The sequence below is a fragment of the Pristiophorus japonicus genome, chromosome 1 (genome assembly GCF_044704955.1).
Source record: "Pristiophorus japonicus isolate sPriJap1 chromosome 1, sPriJap1.hap1, whole genome shotgun sequence".
Lineage (NCBI taxonomy): Eukaryota > Metazoa > Chordata > Chondrichthyes > Pristiophoridae > Pristiophorus > Pristiophorus japonicus.
In genome coordinates, this window is record NC_091977.1 from 55,990,374 (window position 1) to 56,010,315 (window position 19,942).

General features: G+C 45.6%; 1 protein-coding gene across 1 annotated transcript in view; it reads left to right on the plus strand.

The window, feature by feature from the left end:
• The window catches only part of LOC139279789 (paladin-like), a 192,402-nt gene extending 173,258 nt beyond the window's left edge, over positions 1–19,144 (plus strand). The window contains exons 19-20 of the mRNA XM_070899046.1: positions 9,906–10,061; positions 18,992–19,144. Coding sequence (XP_070755147.1) covers positions 9,906–10,061; positions 18,992–19,144 — 309 coding nt within the window. The remainder of the gene's footprint in view (positions 1–9,905; positions 10,062–18,991) is intronic.
• Positions 19,145–19,942: the final 798 nt, after the last annotated feature.

Sequence of the window (19,942 nt, forward strand, 5' to 3'; positions counted from 1 at the left end):
TTCGAATAGCTACCATTTCGTCATTTATCCCTTCAAAGGCTTGGGAAGTTGCGTTGGCTACTGATTCGACTAAGTTAGCCAGTTCCCGTAACTGCCATTCGGTCGATGCTATTCCATAGGGTGGCACCATTACCTTGAATATTCCGTTTAGCCACGTCAAATCCCGTTTAAATCTATGACTTCCATAGGCCTCCCTTAGAGTCCTTACTGATCTGATAAGGGGTACCACATATCCTAAGTAACAGGACCCTGTCCAGTCGGCTGGTAACCATGGGTAGGCTTTATGGCCACAAATAAAGTAGGTGCAATTATAGGGCGTCAGCTCCTGGTCCTTTTGCACTATCCCTACTCGAGTGGTCTCACCTTCCCACTCTTCACCTGGGGCTTTGTTATGGACCGTTGTCCAGCCAACGGTTGCTATCTTTCTCTCAGTGGGATTAGTTGTGGCTTGCCATTTAATCATTTGGGAACACTTGCTGCGTCCCATTTCTGGTCCTTTAGTCTCATTACTCACTAGGCATATTATACCTTCAGGATTTCCTATTCTGGGAGTAATGCTTAGGAAGGGAGGCTGATGGTTATTATCATAATTGGGCTGGTACCATCCCTGGAAGGCTGTAAGTTTATACCCTGCCGACCTCCATTCTGTTTGCTCCTTCGTTTCTGGCCCCTTAGTTAGTTTTGTCCTATTTTGCACTGTCAACCATTCTACCATTTCTGATTCGTTAAAGGGGACAGATCTCAGGGGAATACCCCCCCTGGAGTGGACAGGTACATGGGAACATATCCAACAACTCGACAAGTTTCTTTCTTGAGCATACCTATGACTCAGTGCCATAAATACGTTTACGTGCAATTCCCTTCGGTGGCGGGTCTGTACCCCTGGTGTAATCAATAATGTGAAGTAAAACCCTGTCAAGCCCAGCACCATCAGTCCCCATAGTCCATACAGTTCCTTATTCAGTCTTCCTTTTTCTGTTCCTCTGATTCCTTCGTCCCTTCCTCCTGGTCGGGTGCCCTTTTGCAATGGGATGCGTGGATCCATGTTGGTCTTTCCTTTACCTTGATTGCAGTATTGGTCGCCAGCAAGACCTGGTATGGTCCTTCGAATCTTGGCTGTAGACTGCTTTTTCTTTTAAAAATCTTGATGTAAACGAATTCCCCTGGCTCCAGGTTATGACACTTCCCTTCCGCTGGCTTGACTTGGGCTTCCTTTACCTGTGAATGAAAGCTGGAAATACATTTGGTTAGTGCAATACAATAATTCAACATATTTTCCTCCATTTTGTGGATGTCCATCTGTTTTGCAGTAAATGGTGCTGTAAAAGGTAGTCGTTGGGGACATCCCATAACTATCTCATGCGGTGACAGGCCTGTTGTTCTGTTGGTTGCAGATCGCATTACCATCAAGGCTAAGGGCAGCAGTTCTGTCCATTTCAGTCCAGTGTCATTGCATAGTTTTGCCAGCTTATTTTTAAGCATTCCATTATATCTTTCAACAAGTCCAGCTGATTGTGGATGATAACTGCAATGAAAACGTTGATTAATCTGCAAAGCTTTACACATTTCTCTTATAACAGTTCCCGTGAAATGTGACCCGTTATCACTAGAAAGCTTAGCAGGGATTCCGAAGCGCGGTACAATTTCTTTTAACAAACATTTAGCAACAGTAGTGGCATCGGCCTTTTTACATGGAAAGGCTTCAATCCATCTAGAGAACACATCTACAATAACTAATACATACTTGAATCCCATACACATAGGTAATTCAATAAAATCCATTTGTAAATGTACAAAAGGCCCCACTGGATTTGGGTGGGAGGCAGATTCTACTTTTTCCGTCTTACCCGGATTCATTGTCTGACAGGTAACACAATTTTCACAGATTTGTTTTGCAATTGCCGAAATACCTGGTGCATACCAAGTTGCCAAAATATAATCTGCCAATCCCCCTTTGCCCGCATGTGTGAATGTATGAACACATCGGGCAATCCATGGAAGTAAGGATCTGGGGGCCACCACGCGGCCGTCGTGGTGAACCCATATTCCTTCTGGATTTTTATAACATTGATCCTTCGTCCAGGTCACCACCTCCTCCGTACTGGCCTGTGTCTGAAAGGCCAGTACGTCATTAATAGTGGGTGGCGGGTCTGAGCAATTATCTTTCCTTAGTGGGAACAATGACACCTGCATCCCCCCTTTTGACAGAGCTGCTGACTTAGCTGCATTATCAGCTCTGGCATTCCCAAGTGCCACCTCATTCGACTGGCCTGTATGTACTTGGCATTTGATAATGGCAAGTTTCAAAGGGCATTGAATGGCTCGCAGGAGATTTTCCACTTGTTCTGCATTTTTGATAGGGGTTCCTGAAGAAGTCAGGTACCCGCGAATCTTCCAAATTTGTCCATAGTCATGTGATACCCCAAAAGCATACCTGGAGTCAGTGTAGATATTAACTGTGTGTCCTTCAGCTAGAATACAGGCTCGAGTTAACGCAAACAATTCGGCTTGTTGGGCTGAAAAGGAGTCTGGAAGAGAGGCTGTTTCGACAACATTAAACTGAGTTACAATTGCGTAAGCCGCTCTAGGTTGGCCCCTATCATTTCGTAGGGCTGATCCATTAACATAGTACACTAGATCAGTGTTACACATTGGTACATCTGTTAGATTGATACGTGGTTTAGTCACTAATTCGGTTACCATTTCACATGAATGGGGTTCGCCGTCGTCTTCCGTGGGGAGTAGAGTGGCTGGATTTAAGGTAGTGCATCTTTTGATGATAAGGTTCGGATTTGACAACAGTTCGACCTCATATTTAGTGGTTCTTGCGGCGGTTAGGTGTTAGGTGGCACATTTAGTAAGTAAAATCTCGACAGAGTGTGGGATATACAAAATGGTCTGATGATTTAGAGTTATTGTCTGAGCCTGTTGCATAGCATAATAAGCTGCTGCCAATGAAGGAAGACATCCTGGTAGTCCGCGTGCCACTGGGTCTAGTTGGGTACTGAAATATGCTACCGGTCGCTGCCTGTCCCCATGTAACTGAGTCAAAACAGATTGTGCAAAACCCGACTTGTGATGCACAAATAAGTTGAATAGCTTAGTGTAATCTGGTAATCCCAAGGCGGGTGCTGAAGTGAGGGACTGTTTAAGGTTCTGAAAAGCATTCCGGGATACCTCATTCCAAATCAACTTCTCTGGTAGTGCAGGCATGGACATGTCTAACAGTGGTCTAACGATCTCGGAATAACTCATAACCCATTGCCGGCAGTATCCTGTCATGCCGAGGAGGTGTTTCATTTCTCTCTTGGTTACTGGTAGTGGGGCAGAGCAGATTGCTTATAGTGATTCACAGATCACAGAATGTAAAGTACTTGTTTTCTAATTTTATTAAAAGGCTTCCAAACCCAAGATTTTTCCAATACACCCAAAATGTTGATCAAGGAGATCACCTGAAATATCTCAAAATCCCAATTCAACTATTGTACTGCCACTCTTTATCAAAAAAAATCCTCTTACTGAGCTAGAAGCTTTTGTACCAAGATTTTACACCAAGGACAAAGAGTGTACTCCCCCAGCCTGCACCTCGAGAGACCCACAAAGGCTTTTTAAAAAAAAAAAGGCATCACAACTTTTAACCACCGGGACCATGTCTCAACAAACCTATCCTTTGTGCATTTCCTAGCTCCGTAACCTCTCATCCGAATAAATCCACACCTGCGCTTCTAACTTAAAATGTCTTAAACTTCCATATACAGGACAACACTATGAAGGGTTAAAAAACTTCACTTTGTTTGAAAAAGTGGGTGGAGCTAAAACAAACAGGCAGCTCCACAACCTTTCTAAACAGGTTTCCAGACACAAGGAAAAAAGACAGAAGCACTCTCATTCAAAGACAAGACATTCACACACTCTCATTCAAAGACAAGACATTCACAAGTCTCTCTCCATTCAAAAAAGCTTTTTCTTTTGCTAGCTTTTTTTTTGAATCCATAAGTTACTATCAGGTTCTCGTTTTTTTTTTTTACATTTGATTTACTTCCTCTGTTAATTTTACATGGGCTTGAAGAATCTGAACCCAGGCCTTTTCTATTACTTTCCTTTTTTTTTTCTACCTGGATCTCTGTTTATAAGACACTCCTCTAGACATGTTGTTCTCTCTAAATTAAATGAACCATCGGGTGGAAATGACCTGTTTTCACCCTTAGTCCACTTTACCGGTTTTTGTTTCTTTGGTCAATTGAAGACTGACCACAATTCTGGAGCATGACATAGGCTGGTGTGCCTTTTGTGGTGTTTTAACTTGCTCCGGCACCCATTCTGGATGATTAAGATTTTCCACAGTTTCTGATCTCACAATCCTTTCGGCCAACTGAGTTCTCTACGCCCACTTCTCCTGGCCGTTACGTGGCCTGAAAAGACTCTTAATTCGGGCTCAGTCTGGGTGTGTGAGATATGTTGGCACGAACCAACCGTAGTTGATCAATCAGTTACTGTTTCTTTTCTTAATCAATCCTTGTGTTTTTTTTTTCCGAATCACAATTTTCCCTAGTGACTCTTCCCGTTTCTCTAATGGCAATGACTCACAAAGGTATTGCACACAACAGTAATACAAGGACAACAAACAATATTCCCGCGAGTACAGAAATCATAACCTTACACCTTATCTAAACAAATTCTCAGTCTGCGTTGTACGCCACTACAGACCGAGTCCTTAACTTATCCTAATAAAAACTGATAAAACTTAAGGTTCCGTACCCAAACTCTTTGATCGATTGCGCTTTATTTTTTTTTTCCCTGTACTCTTATCACATAAGAACCCCTTCCGAATTAAAAACAATAAAAATCTTATCACATAAGAACCTTCGATCGATTAGCGCTTTCTTTTTTTTAATTTATAGTCTTATCACATAAGAACCCCTTCCGAATTAAAAACAATAAAAATCTTATCACATAAGAACCTGGAACCCTTTTCGATCGACTAGCGCTCCCTTACCTACTGAAACCTTCCCCGGGCTGTCTCGAGATTTTTTCCAGAACCTGTTCTCTTCTGCTGGCGAGCTGAGAAAGAAATGGTTATAAAAAATACCTTTAGCTTTTAAATACCGAGTCTTGTAGATTGCAGTACCTCCCCTGTGGACAACAGATTACATATGCGATTCAACAGTGAAGAAACCTCTTGTGAGCAAAAGGCTCACCTTGTTTGGCCACTGAAGCCTTTCATTGGAGAGGCACTATTCCTGTATCCGTTTTACTCACAGGACAGAGAGTATGCATCTCGGTGGAACCTCCAAGTTATAACTGTCGAAATCTCGACCTCCGAAAAGAATGACTCCGACACTTACAGCTCCGGTAGAAGTTTCTTTAATTTACTTGCTCGCAAGGGGTAGGTCACACTCAGTCAAGGGCTAAATGAACACCTCCGAAATGGTTCAGTTTAACAAGATATTTATACAGTAAAACCAAAGTTATGGCCTCTCCCTGTGTATTGTTCTGTCTCACAGTCAGTGAATACAGATAAAGAGTTAATTACTATATCCTGGTCCTGACATGGTATCCAGATATTTCCTTTTGTCAGGGTTATCAGTTGGCCAGCCGGCCATTACTCCATGAGTCATAGGTAATGGGCTATCACCTGTCTTGTATTGTGTCAGGATTGTTCCAATTTCCTGGTCAGTTTATCTGTTTGCATCAAATGGATGAGGTCTCGGAAAGAAGATAATGGCTAGAAGATAAGAGTGGGGTGACATGGAACTCCTGTAGTGTAGACAATAGGAGAGCACCATGGGGGGGGGGTTACTTGTCTCAGCATGACTTGTCTCCTAGCTGTCTGATGGCCATCAGCCATCTCAAACCAGGTTTAGCTGTTTATGCAAGCTGACTGCTAAAATGCAGAAAGTTCTGGAAGGGCCAGGACTCCATTTTGATCAAAAGGCACACAAATACCGTATGGTATCAGCTTAGATAAAAATACATTTCCACAGGCAGAATAGAGTTGAATATGTTTATCTGAAATTCCTTAGGTACAAAAACCATGAATTTCCATCGTGCTGGATTTTCTGTTATCGTGTATTTCACCTCTGACAGGAATATGCTGTTGAGTTCATATGCACAGTAATTGTAAAGGAATGATGCACAGTCCAAGCTCACAGATTATTATGGGTTTTTTGTTAGACTTTCTATTAATTTACTTTCATTGAAAGGATACAAGCCATTGAGTGGTGGTTTCAGGAAAAAATACCCATTCCCCAATTTGAAACCATATAATTTCCCTGCCCATTGCTTACAGTACAGACATTGTGCTCTGTTTTGGTAGCCAAAAATAGCTCTCTTACTTTGGAAATCTTATTTGAAAACTGTTTTTCTCAACCCCCCCCAAAAATCTAAGAATAGTGCAATACTGAAAAATACTAAGGCTTGTCAGAGGGATCAAGTCCATTCAAATTTGATAAATGTTCTTTCTCTTTTTCCTCCCCTCTGCCCCATAATATTATTGCTTTCTATCAACAACAACTTGTATTTATAGAGTGACTTTAACGTAGTAAAATCTCCCAAGGCCCTTCACAGGAGTATTATAAGACAAAACATTTGATACCAAGCCGCATAAGGAGATATTAGGACAGGTGACCGAGCACCTGTCAAAGAGGTAGGTTTTATGGAGCGTGTTAAAGAAGGAGAGGGAAGTAGAGAGGAGGAGAGATTTAAGGAGGGAATTCCAAAGCTTCGGGCCTTGGCAGCTGAAGGCATGGCCACCAATGGTTGAGTGATGCAAATCGGGGTTGCTCAAGAGGCTAGAATTGGAGGAGCGCAGAGATCTTGGAGGGTTGCAGGGCTGGAGGAGGTTACTGAGTATGTAGGTAGTGAGTACAGGAGTAATGGGTGAATTGTGTAAGTTAGGATACAGACAGCAGAGTTTTGGATGAGCTGAAGTTTATGGAGGAGACTACTGGAATAGTTGCATTTAGAGGTAACAACTCACCACCCCCCCCAGGGATTGGAACTTCTCCCCGGGGTCGGGGATTGAACACCCTCGGGCTCGGAACTCCCCCCGGGGTCGGGGATTGGAACCCCACCCCCGGGGATCAGACCTCCTCCCGGGCTCGGAACCCAGCCCCCCCTCCAGGGATCAGAACACCTCCCCAGCCCGGGATCTGACCCCGTATCTATCTGTTTGTTGCGGCCTCCTGTCCAGGGTTCCCCATCCGACTGGAAGCCAGTCTGGCAGTGAACCTATCCATGACATTACACGCACATTGTGGAGTTCGTGCGAGGAAACCCGGACCTCCTGCGGTCTACCAGGCTCTCCTGCTCCGGGCAGGGCAGAAACGTCATAAATCCACCCATCAGGTGTATTTTAACAGGGTTTGGAGGTGGTCAACTTAAGTTAATCAGTTCCGTTTGAATGTAAGCTTCGAGGTTGTCAGAGCCAATCAAATTATTTGGAAAACAGAACTGGAACCTGTCGGAACTTACCACTCAGATGTTACTTTCTCCTCTTATTGCCTTTGTTACCATGGCGTAACCATACGAGAGGCCGCACCATCCATGGTAGAGTTGTCAACATCTGAGGGAAAATGTGAGGAGTGACATTAATATTGAATAAAAGTATAACAGCTTGCAAACCCTTGACTGTAGCGAGTCAGTCAGGTGAACCTGCAAGCATATAATTCTGCTGCTCCGACAAATCATATTTTCTGAGCTTTGATTTTAGTTGTAAGCCCAGAAATTCGGACACGCAGAGTACATTCCCTGCACCTGAATGGTGAGGCCCCTGGCTCCCCCCATACTGGGTCTTGGGCCTTATTTGAATGGAGCCAGTGAGGTGATGAGAGCAAAGAGGAGTGCAAGATTGGGCCACTGCTAGCATCGCAGTGGCACTCGGGTAAGTGGGCTGGGCCTGGGAATCGCAGGGGTCAGAGACCCTATTTAAATGCGTTCTGAAAATCTATATTTGCCACATCTATTGCATTCCCTTCAGCTATCCAGTCTGTCATTTATTCCAAAAATAATTATATTTGTCAAACACAACTTGCCTTTAACAAGTCCACGCTGGCTGTCCTTGATTGCCCCATGTATTTCTAAATCTTGAATTGTAGATTTTAAGGGCTAGAAAGTGCATATCGCCCTGTTTGGGGACGATAACCTTTGCGGGAGCAAATTCCAGCAGACACGAACTTCCAGTTTAGCACTCCAGGATGGAAGTGAAGCCCCAAATCATGTGCTACCTCTTCTCTTAGAGCGCTAAATGAGACAAGAGGGGCGGTAGCGGCAGAGCGCTGCACAATGTCCTGTGCAGCGCTGCCGGAATCACAGGCTCCTTCCCTGTCTTAAAGGGATGGGCCACTGCTGAGGGCGTTGCTAGGTAACGATTCCATGGTTGGTGACAGCATCTGATCAATGCAGGGCTGATCAATAGCGGCATTGGAAAAATTAAAAAACATGCAGAGAGGGGTGACATTTTTTTTTGGCCTAGCTGACCACTAATGCCTGTAATTGCTGCTTCCCAAGCGGCCAGCCATGCTCACAACATCTCCTGCATCTGCTGTTGATGCCCGGCGATGCTGCACGGGGCTGAAGCAAATTTAGGATCCGGGGCAGTACTGGGGTGCTGCGCACCGAATGACGTCACGACTTCTGGGGTGCAAATATCGTGGTTTCAAGGTTAATACCAACCCTAACCTGCAAGAGAAGTTTGCGGGCGTCAGTACTTTCGTCACACCCGGTCAGAAAGCAGTTAGCACCCTGTTATCGCCCCCTGGAGGCGCTAATGGGATGTGCAAAGGAAGCCAATTTCTCCCCCTAATTCTTTGCCCATTAGTCACGTTAGACTAACTCATCTATAATTATCCATTTTATCCTTTTTTCTCTTCTTGAACATTGTGTAATATTGGCTATTCTCCAGTCTCCCAACACAACTTGGCCACCTAAGGAGGTTTGGTAAATTGTGGTCAGATCCTCTGCTGTCTCCTCTCTGACTTCACTCGATATATGCCATCAAGATCATCCACTTTGAGTTCTGCTAATGTTTGCTGAAGGAATTTCTTTTAGGAACATAGGAAACCCTCGACATAAAAAACAAGATCCACCTAGTTCGCCTTCTACCATCATGATACAATGATAATGGAGTTGTTGACTAATCATAGCAATCAAGCTCTATCAATTATTTTGGTGGAGTTTATCACTGGTAAGGTACCATCAAAGAGGATTGCAATCTGCTGTATAGGAACATTTTTCCCAGTCCCAAATCCACATGATAATAAAAAGTGTCAGGAGGAAATCATATGGCAATCTTCACTAAGCAAAGGACATGAAGACAGACTGAAAATTCTTTAACACTGTAAAGAAGGAACGCAAAGAACAAATGATCTTCAGCTGCTGGGTAAGGGGAGGGAATAGCTACATAAAGCATTCAGTTTACAATACGACTTGGAAACCACCACCTTAATCCCACTCTTAATGAAAAAGGGCTACTATTAGACTGCTGCTGTGCTATAAATCTCGTGGCCTATACAGGTGGGCAGTAAATGGTCTGAGCTTCTCCCCCTCGTGACATGTAGACATTTGCTTATTCATGTAATGGTGATGTGTGAGGGGAACACATTTATTTATCTACCTGTAGTGGGTAAGAAAAGCATGATGCATCAACCAATCAAAAGAGACTGACTTTACTGTCTCTGAGGAGATCTCTTACAAACCCTTTAACAAATTCTTTAAATGGAAATGTGCACCCTCCCCCACAATCCAGCACCCTATGTGACATTGTAACTTCTGAATCACCGTGAGCAACTCCACAAGAGAGATGCTGGTATTAATAGAAATGGTACGAACTTGAATATTTGATTCTGGAACATGTATTAATCAGCATTGTCATCTTTTCAAATCATTATTTGTTATCTTTACTTCAGTCCAAAGGGGCAAAGGACAAAGATATTGCTGAGAGCTTACACTTACGCAGCCTGCAGTACCTGGAGAGATACTTTTACCTTATTCTTTTTGACACCTACCTACACCTAGAGAAACCAGGAAAATGGGAAAGATCCTTCAAAGACTGGATGGCTGAGGTAGGAGATCAAAGTTCAGCACTGTTTGGTTTAGGTTTAATCCTAAAGCCAGAATTGGGTGTTTTATTTTTGTTAAATTGTATTAAAACCTTGTGAGCCTAGTTTCAAAATGGCAGTGTTTATTTCCCAATGTGACATTTGTGGTGGCACTGCACAAGTTGATATTCTACACGGTGTAGGTTTGAACTAACAAGGATGAATGTTCTGTGAGATAATTCCCTTCAAAACTATGGGAAATCATGGAAAAGCCAGGAAGAGTAATATTTCCATTCACTGGTGTTGCTGTTCTGGCAAAGTCTGATTTACGAACTAGCTGAATCCATCGACATTTCCAGGATCATCCTGCAGAACAAGTTCTATCCAAGATTGATTTCCTCCACAGCTAACTGCCTCCTCAAAACCCTTTCCCCTCCATCCTCACCTCCAACACCAAGTATGAAGAACTCATGGATTTCTTCATCGCTAAGATTAAAACCATACATGTTGCTGTGTCTGCTTTTACCTCACTTTCCTTTCCATCCTGCACCTGGCCTAGCACCCAGCCCCCCTCCCTGCTCTAGTTCTGATCCTCGACCACTCTGTAGTTTCTTCTACCATCGCCCCCTGTAACCTCTTCTCGCTTATTACCTCCATGATGGCCACCTCACGGCTCCTATGCTAGCTGGCATTGTGAAATTTGGCCAAGACACTTGGAGAACTCCCAACCCTTCTTCAAATAGTGCCATGGGATCTTGTCCATCCACCTCAGGTGAAAGACAGTAATGTCTTGTCTGAAAGGCAGTACCTCTGGTGATGCAGCATTCCTTCAGTAAAACACTGAACTATCAGCCTAGATTTTCTTTCTTGCTGCCAATTTTAGTTACAAAACAGGGCGGCAGCAGCCTGGAAATAAAGCAGCTGCCAAACTCTCCTGCTTACTCTTGCTGCTTTTATGCACTGTCCGATTTTCAGGCTGAGATGAATCCTGGTGGACACAGCACGCATCTAAGGCAGGCAGGAGTCTCATGAATGCATGCAAATCAGGGCCAGATCATGTCAAAGGCGATGCCATTTTACACCCTCACTACGTACACCCTCGCTATGTACACCCTTGCTACATACACCCTCGCCACGTATACCCTCGCCATGTACACCCTCACTATGTACACCCTCGCTATGTACACCCTTGCTACATACACCCTCGCCACGTACACCCTCGCCACGTACACCCTCACTACGTACACCCTCGCCACGTATACCCTCGCCACGTATACCCTCGCCACATACACCCTCGCTACGTACACCCTCATTACGTACACCCTCACTACGTACACCCTCACTACGTACACCCTCGCCACGTATACCCTCGCCACATACACCCTCGCCACGTACACCCTCGCCACGTACACCCTCACTACGTACACCCTCACTACGTACACCCTCACTACGTACACCCTCGCCACGTATACCCTCGCCACATACACCCTCGCTACGTACACCCTCATTACGTATACCCTCGCCACGTGTACCCTCGCTACATATACCCTCGCCACGTATACCCTCGCCACGTATACCCTCGCTACATATACCCTCGCTATGTATACCCTCGCTATGTATACCCTCGCCACGTGTACCCTCGCTACGTATACCCTCGCTACGTATACCCTCGCCACGTATACCCTCGCTACGTATACCCTCGCTACGTATACCCTCACTATGTACACCCTTGCTACGTATACCCTCAGCTGCGGCTCAGTGGCAGCTCTCTGAGTTAGAAGGTTGTGAGCTGAAGTCCCACTGCAGAGACTTGAGCACATAATCCAGGCAGGCACTCCAGTGCAGTACTGAGGGAGTAGATGCTCTGTTGGAAGTGCTGGCTTTTGGATGAGACATTAAACCGAGGCCTCGTCTCCCCCCTCAGATGGACATAAAAGATCCCATGGCACGATTCAAAGAGATGTAGCAGAGTTCTCCCAGTGTTCTGGCCAATATTGAACCTTCAGCTAGCAATGGTAAAAAGTAGCTGATCTGGTCATTTCATTGATGTGTTCTGGGACCTTGTGCACAGGAGGTGCAGGGATCAATCCCTGTGCCTGAATGGCGAGTCCAGCGGCCCCCCCCCAAGAGGCTCATTTATACTGAGGCGGCGAGTTGCCAAGAGCTGGCAGGCGAGGCATGACACAGCAGCCCTCAGGTAAGGGAATGTATCCAGGAAGGGGGCAATGGGGTAGAGATGCCAATCGGCAGGTGGGAGTGGGGGAGAGCGGTTGTGGCAGCCCGTGTTCTATGAATGTGACCGAATTTCTAAGTCAATGAGTTTAGTGCAATTGAAAATTCACTAAATTATGCGGACACCACACCCCACCCCTGCCCCCCCCCCCCACCCCGCCTTAGTGGCAAGTGGTCGGCTGCATCCTCCGTGGGGCAATGTGTATTATGGTAATTATTAAACTGGAGCAAACGAAGGATGCTTAGGATTCGTGACATGGCTTTGAATTGTAAGCAAAGGCCAAGAACAGCACATCACGCAATGCTGGAGCAGCACCTGTTATTCACACACAAATTTTGCCTTCAGGCTTAAAACATTGGCTCTCTTCGAGCTGATAGATTATCATGTCAGCGTAGTAACATGCAATGGTTTATCAATGTTAAGCAGGATTTTTGGCCAAGATTACTCAATGGAGTTAAGCTATACAGAAATATTTTAGAAAGAAAGGTGATTATAAACAAACTTTAAAATTAATTGTGTTGTACCCAGCTATTGAATAGGTCTTCAAACACTACACCGTGCTTTTCACTACCTTCACCAAATGATGTTGATTTATTTTTCAAGACATCAGTAGAAAACTGCACATTATAAACAGCTGGGTTTTTAGCTACTGGGTCTTTCACTGTGCTCTTGGGGTAGCTGTGAGACAAAACATTAACATGTACCTGAGCGGATAGGAAAGTTATGTAAGTTGTACAATGTGCTTTGCAATATGTGCCTTCAATGGAGCCGATTCGCTCGTGAATGTTTCAAACTATTTTTGTTATTCATTCTCAGGATGTGGGCATTGCTGGCCAGGCCAGCATTTATTACCCATCCCTGGTTGTCCTTGAGAAGGTGGTGATGGCGTTTCTTCTTGAACTGCTGCATTGTAGCTTCCTGGGCCTTCAGACGGCAGTTAATAATCAACCACATTGGTGTGGAACTGGAGTCACATATAGGCCAAAATGGGCAAGGACATAAGGGTTGGCGACTGGGAAAAGGGAATCGATCAGGAAGGCATGGCGACGGAGTAGATGTGGCGATTGGAGGGAGCGGTTGTGGTGGCTAGCATTAGGCAATTGGTGAATGACAATCCGACAGCCATTTACTCATTTTCAGATACTTTTCTTTAACTGAATCCAAATTTTGAAACTGCCATGGTGGGATTTGAACTCACAGTCAAACTCACTGAGCGTGTGAGGGAGCTAGTGAAGGGCTGGAGGCTGATTGGAGCCGGAGGATCGGGGCCAGAGGAGCATCAGGAGAGGGGAGGTCGGGAGCCAGAGGATGATTGAGACAGGAGGGGTGAGGCTGGAGGAGCATTGCGGAGGGCCGGCGGATGATCGGGTGGTCGGTGGCCGGGGGCTAGTAGACAATCAAGTGGCGGAGGAGCATCGGGTGGTAGGTGGACGAGATCTGGAGGATGATCGGGGGCTGGAGGAGCATCAGTCAGATGGTTGTGGGCTGGAGGAGCTTGGCGGGGGGGAGGGGTTGTAGTTGGGGGCCAGAGAAGCATTGGGGTAGAGTGGGGGGGCCAGGAAAGCGTTAAGAAGCTGGAGGGGGGATTGGCGACCTCACAGGAGTAGGCTGGGGCTGGGGGGGGTGGGTGGTGGTAAGGTCGGGGGGAGATCGGAGGCCTGGGGGAGTCCAATCGTGGGGGTGGGATAGGGATAAGGTTGGAGGGGAGATCGGAGGCCCGGGGGGGGAGAGTCCAATCGTGGGGGGGGAGGAGGGGGGGTGGGGTGGAGGTAAGGTTGGGGGGAGATCAAAGGCCCGGGGGTAGTCCAATTGTAGGGGGGTTGGGGGGGGATAAGATTGGAGGGGAGATCGAAGGCCCAGGGGGTCTCCAATCGTAGGGGGGGGCGGGTGAGGCAGGGATGCTGAATCAGGAGGTAAGTGGAAAGTCACTTACCTCCTGGATCCAGCAGTCATCAACTTCCTTTAGCTGGCAGGTTCCAAGAGGCCCCAGAAACCCGGCCATCCAGAGTTAAATTTGTAATAAAGCCTTGCATTTCTATAGCACCTTTCATGACCATCGGTCGTCCCAAAGCGCTTTACAGCCAATGAAGTACTTTTTTTTGAAGTGTAGTCACTTTTTTGTTAACGTAGGAAATGGAGCAGCCAATTTGCGCACATCAAGCTCCCACATACAGCAATGTGATAATGACCAGATAATCTGTTTAAGTGATGTTCATTGAGGGATAATATTGACCAGGACAGGATAACTCCCCTGCCCGTCTTCAAAATATTGCCACGGGATCTTTTGCATCCACCTCAGAGGGCAGACGGGGCCTCGGTTTAACGTCGCATCTGAAGCATGGCTTGTCAGACAGTGCAGCGCTCCCTCAGCACTGCACTGAAGTGTTAGCTTAGATTTTTGTGCTCAAGTCTCCGGAGTGGGACTTGAACCCACAACCTTCTGACTCAAGGTGGTAATGGTGGATCACCATGAGGCACGCCAGTCTCAGTATAATATTTAAATAGGAGACCCGCCTCCTGGGAGCGGGTTGGCTGCCTCCTAACCCTAACCCTAACCCTAATCATGCCTCCATTAAAACTGGAAGTGTGTCGGGGTCAGGATTCAGTTTATTTTAACTCTTTAACCTCCCACTATTAGAGCGAGGCTGTTCAGGAGTTTGTCAGAAAGCACTTCTTTATACAAAAGCTAGTGGAAATCTGGAAAACTCTTCCCCAAAGTGCTATTGAGGCTAGGTCAATTAAAAATGTAAAAACTGAGATTGATAGATTTTTGTTAGTCAAGCGTGTTAAGGGTTACAGAACCAAAGCGGGCAGATGGAGTTAAGATACAGATCAGCAATGAAATAAGTGAATGGCGGAACAGGCTCAAGGGACTGAATGGCCTACTCCTCCTGTTTCTATGCTCCTACATGCTGCCCCTCTGTGGCATCATCCAACAACATGACATCAGGCTCCACATGCATGCTGATGACACCCAGCTCTACCTCCCCTCCCTCTATCTCGATTCCTGCACTACTTCTATGTTGTCACACTGTTTGTCTTATATCCAGTCCTGGATGAGCCTCACTTTCTTCCAACTAAACATTGGGAAGACCAAAGCTTATGGGGCGGATTTCCCGGTGACTTGTACTTCTGCTTTCACCCCGGAGGGTTGGCAATGGCGGCGGTGAGCTCTGCTGGGCGGGCGGTGAGCTTCCAGTGCCCCGCGGTGGTTGTTGGGGCCGGTTTTGCAGAGGCGTGGAATAGTGCTGGCCGGAAGAGTTGAGCCAATGTGCAATGCTCCTGGTTGTGACACTGACTTGCTTGTTGAGTCCTGCCCTGCTGGGACCGCAGTGAAAGTAGGTGGTCCAACCTGTAGTGACTACAACGGGGTAAGTAATGCCGACCTCAGGTAAGTGTGATTGTTTTTTCTTTTATTTATTTTTTGCGATTTATGTTGTCAAGGCGTGGGCTATGTATTAGGAATGTTTTTGGTGGGGTTTTTTTCAAGTTTTTTTTTTCTCACCAGGCCTCTCTTTGAGCTCTTCACCACCATCTCCCTCCCTGGCCACTGTCTGATGCTGAATCAGACTGTTCATAACCACAGCGTTCTATTTGACCCTGATCTGAGCTTCTGACCCCCTATCCTCTCCACAACAAAGTCCACCTGCATCCATCTTCACAATATAGTCCGTCTCCACCCCTGCCTCAGCTCCTCCGCTGCTGAAACCCTCATCCGTGCTTTGTTAACTCCAGACATGACTATTTCAATGCTCTCCTGGCTGGCCTCCCATGTTCCACCCTCAATAAACTTGATCCAATCCAGAGGCTTGAGCACAGAATCTACGTTGACACTTCAGTCCAGTTTGGCGGAGTTCTGAATTGTTGGAGTTGCTATATTTCGGTTGAGATGTTAAACTGAGGCCCTGACTGCCATAGCGAATGGATGTAAAAGATCCTCGGGCTCAAGTTGAAGAAAAGCTGGGGAATTGTCCTGGCTAATATATATCCCTCTACCCGCACCTCTAAAACAGATTGACCGGTTTGCTGTCTGATCGTTGTTTGTGAAAGCTCGCTGTGTGCAATTCAGCTGCTCTGATTGCCTACAAGGCAACGCTAACTACACTTCATAAACTATTCGTCAGCTGTGAAGTACTTTGTGATGTCCTGAGGATACGAAAGATGCAATATAAATGCAAGTTTTTTCTTTTTTTCATTGCTGTTCGTGGGTCCCTGCTGTGTGCACATTGGCTGCCACATTTACCTGCGAAACAACAGTGAGTGCACCTCAAAACTACTTCAGATGGGTGTCAGTGTAAGATGTGGAGGTAATGCAGATTGAATTAATGTAGAATTCTCAATAGGCTACACATTGCTATCACCATATGTTGCTTCAAAGTCTGATGAATGAATTCTGATCGAGTTTCTTGGAGTGACTGAGAGCTCCATTGTGAGATCTGATGTGTGTGGGTTTAGTCACTGCTGGAGCCTGTTAGTTTAAAGGCTTCTCGTATGCTCAGAGCAGTTCCTTCAGTTTTAGGAATCTCAGTGCTCTAAAACTAAAATCATTCAGTTGAAGCCAGTTCATACATTATAAATATAAAAACACCAAGCAACTTCAAAGATCCTTCAAAGTCACGAGTATATTTTGAAAGAAAATGACAGCCTTCACTGTAGAGTCAGCCAGATCTCAAAGTTCATAGTTATTCTATGATGCATGAAAACATTAAGGCCCTAAAGTTTCAGGGGCTGAAGAGGTAGGTGAGCAGGATCATCAGCCATGGGGAGGGGCTAGAATTTGGGGCGGATGTTCCATGGGAGTCTACATCATGTGTACTTGCAGCATTTCTAGTTTTAAATATAGAAACAGAAAATAGGTGCAGGAGTAGGCCATTCGGCCCTTCGAACCTGCACCGCCATTCAATGAGTTCATGGTTGAACATGCAACTTCAGTACCCCATTCCTGCTTTCTCGCCATACCCCTTGATCCCCCGAGTAGTAAGGACTAAAGCTAACTCCTTTTTGAATATATTTATTGAATTGACCTCAACAACTTTCTGTGGTAGAGAATTCCACAGGTTCACCACTCTCTGGGTGAAGAAGTTTCTCCTCATCTTGGTTGAGGGATAAATATTATAAAACTTCCCTGCTCTTCTTCAAAATAATGTTGTGGGATTGTGTTATGCCCACCTGAGCGAGCAGATGGGGCCTCGGTTTAACACCTCATCTGAAAGACAGCATCTCCGACAGTGCAGCACTCCCTCAGTACTGCACTGAAGTGCCAGCCTAGATTGTGTGCTCAAGTCTCTGGAGTGGGGTTTGAACCCTCAACCTTCTGACTCAAAGGAGAGTGTGCTGCCACTGAACCAAGGCTGGCACAAAGAAGGAGATCTACTTTGGGAGATAATCAATATGTTGTAGTGGTCACCAAAACTGAATGTACTGCATCTTTAAGAAAGCTGGAATGATTAACTTCTTGGCAGAAAACAAATCTGTTCAACACTGCTCATTTATGATCAGGCCCGATTTCAGACAGTCTGCTTTCAGGAAAATTTACCCTGGCAACCAGTGAAAGAGAGGCTGGGTGGGTTTTCACTGCTAAAGTAAAGAAACATATTTTGCCGTCTAATTTTTCCTGGGTTTAGACAACCATTTCAGTCGCAGTTTATTTGCACTACTGTATATCACTTTCATCCGTGACAAAGGCCACTTATATACAGAGCAGCAGTCCTCCCACAAACATCAGGGAGCTCAATTCGTACATTCAGGGCCTCTCGGTATTATATATCAGTTGCTCGTTTTACAAACTCTGCAGACCAGCTAGAAACAGCACTGTAGCTGAATGAGGATTAGTGTCCGTGACCAGCATACACGGAAGGACGTATCATTTCACTCGTTTTCTTTTAACAATGAATATTTTGCCAGATTTATAATGGAGCGGTGCTGTAATGTAGAAACCCTGTCATGTTCAGTGTGCCTCTGTGCTGTCAGCTGCTATTTACCGAATGTCAGGGATGTTTGCAGAAAAAAGCTCTCAAAATAACATCGCAAATTGGATCTTGGTATATTTTGATATGGAAATGATTGTGCAAATTGCATTCTGTTTGGGAAAAGCTGCAGTTGCTTCATACTTAGTTGGTATGTGCACTCCGTCTGCGTGACATCAGAACAACGTGTTCTCTGCACTGTGCGACACAGGTCCGTACCCCAGAGAGAGGATGTTCCATCATTAAACTGATCTGTGTGTAAAAACTAAAGCACTTTTAAACTAAAGCATGTGAAAAATAAATGAAGCGTTAGTTTGATTGTAATTTCAGGAAACCCATAGGGAAGTTGCCGGTGGTTCCCGGGAAGTGGTGGTACCGTTCCTGAGTTGCCCCCATGAAAGGGGAAGACCTTGTAAGTGGCCTCCTTTTCCCTGCAGTCGACACCAGGCCTCCATCGAAGGCCCCTGTCTCAGCTGAGACCTTCAGTGGGGCATCTCATCTAATCTTTGGGGCGCTTCAGTCCCCTTGAAGGGCCCAGCTGCAGTACCATTGGGATTCTCCTCCCATCTTCTCCCACTGGCGGGCTCCTTCTTGATGAATATGATTCCCAGCCACAGACTCGTTGCACATACGTAATGAGCCCCAGCCCAGGAAGGTGGGTCGGAGCTGGCGTGGAAAAAGAGGAGGCCAGAACTCTCCAGCCGGGAGATTCCTCCCCCTCATAACCCTGTCATTCCTTTATTTGTTCCTCACAGGTGGCGGCTCCAGCAGGTGTCTTTGAAATCTTGGACAAGCTGGGATTCCCGGAGTTTGAGGACCCAGAATCCACCCCAATGTGCAGGATGCGCGACAGGTGGCAACAACAGCGAGGATACAAGGCCCCTACCTTTGGGGATATGATTGGATAATTTGGAACCAAGCAAAGTAATCATCGACTGCTTCGCCTTTCAAAGTCTGAACATCTTTCAGCTGCTCGCTTTCAGCTCAGGAAACGATTGAATTGAATTCCGACCAGTGTGGCGAGAAAGGGAGCGGTTGTTAATTCAAGTTACTTAAGTGAACAAGCTCAAAAGTTGTAGCATTGGAGCATCCTCTGCACTTGCGCCCAGATACATCTATAATCTTAGCGCCAACCAATTACACAGCTTAAAAGATTGTGGGCATTTAGGTGTAAGTGAGTTACACTTGTAACTATAATATGCCCAAGTACCCTCGATCTTTTGTGTCTGTTCATCAAACCCTCCGTTTGAACGAATCTCCGTTCATAAAATTGACCATGCCCGACATTTTACTGTCGCTAGCTATCCTCCAATTGCCCTTATTCGGGAGGGTGTCTCTCAACATTGCACCAGGTTTTCAGGCACAACAGGAAATAAAGTCATTTTTCTGGTCTTTCAATTGCAATTTTTTGTGTTTTTATCATCAATTTATCCTCGCTGAGAGATGCTCTGTATTTTTTGTTTCTTTGAATGGAATTTTATGGCATCAGTATAAGTCACATTAAAAGTTGAAAAGCTTCCCCGATTACAGATTCCTAAACACGCTGTGCCTGATGTGCATGAATGATGGCAAAATGAGTTGAAACATACATTTTAAGACTCAAGAAAGTCATAGATGGTGTGGGTTTGCCGTTTCCTTGGGCCCCTGTCGTTTATGCTGTTTTATGACCATTTTAAGTTTGGGTGCACTCGAATGAGATTGGGAGG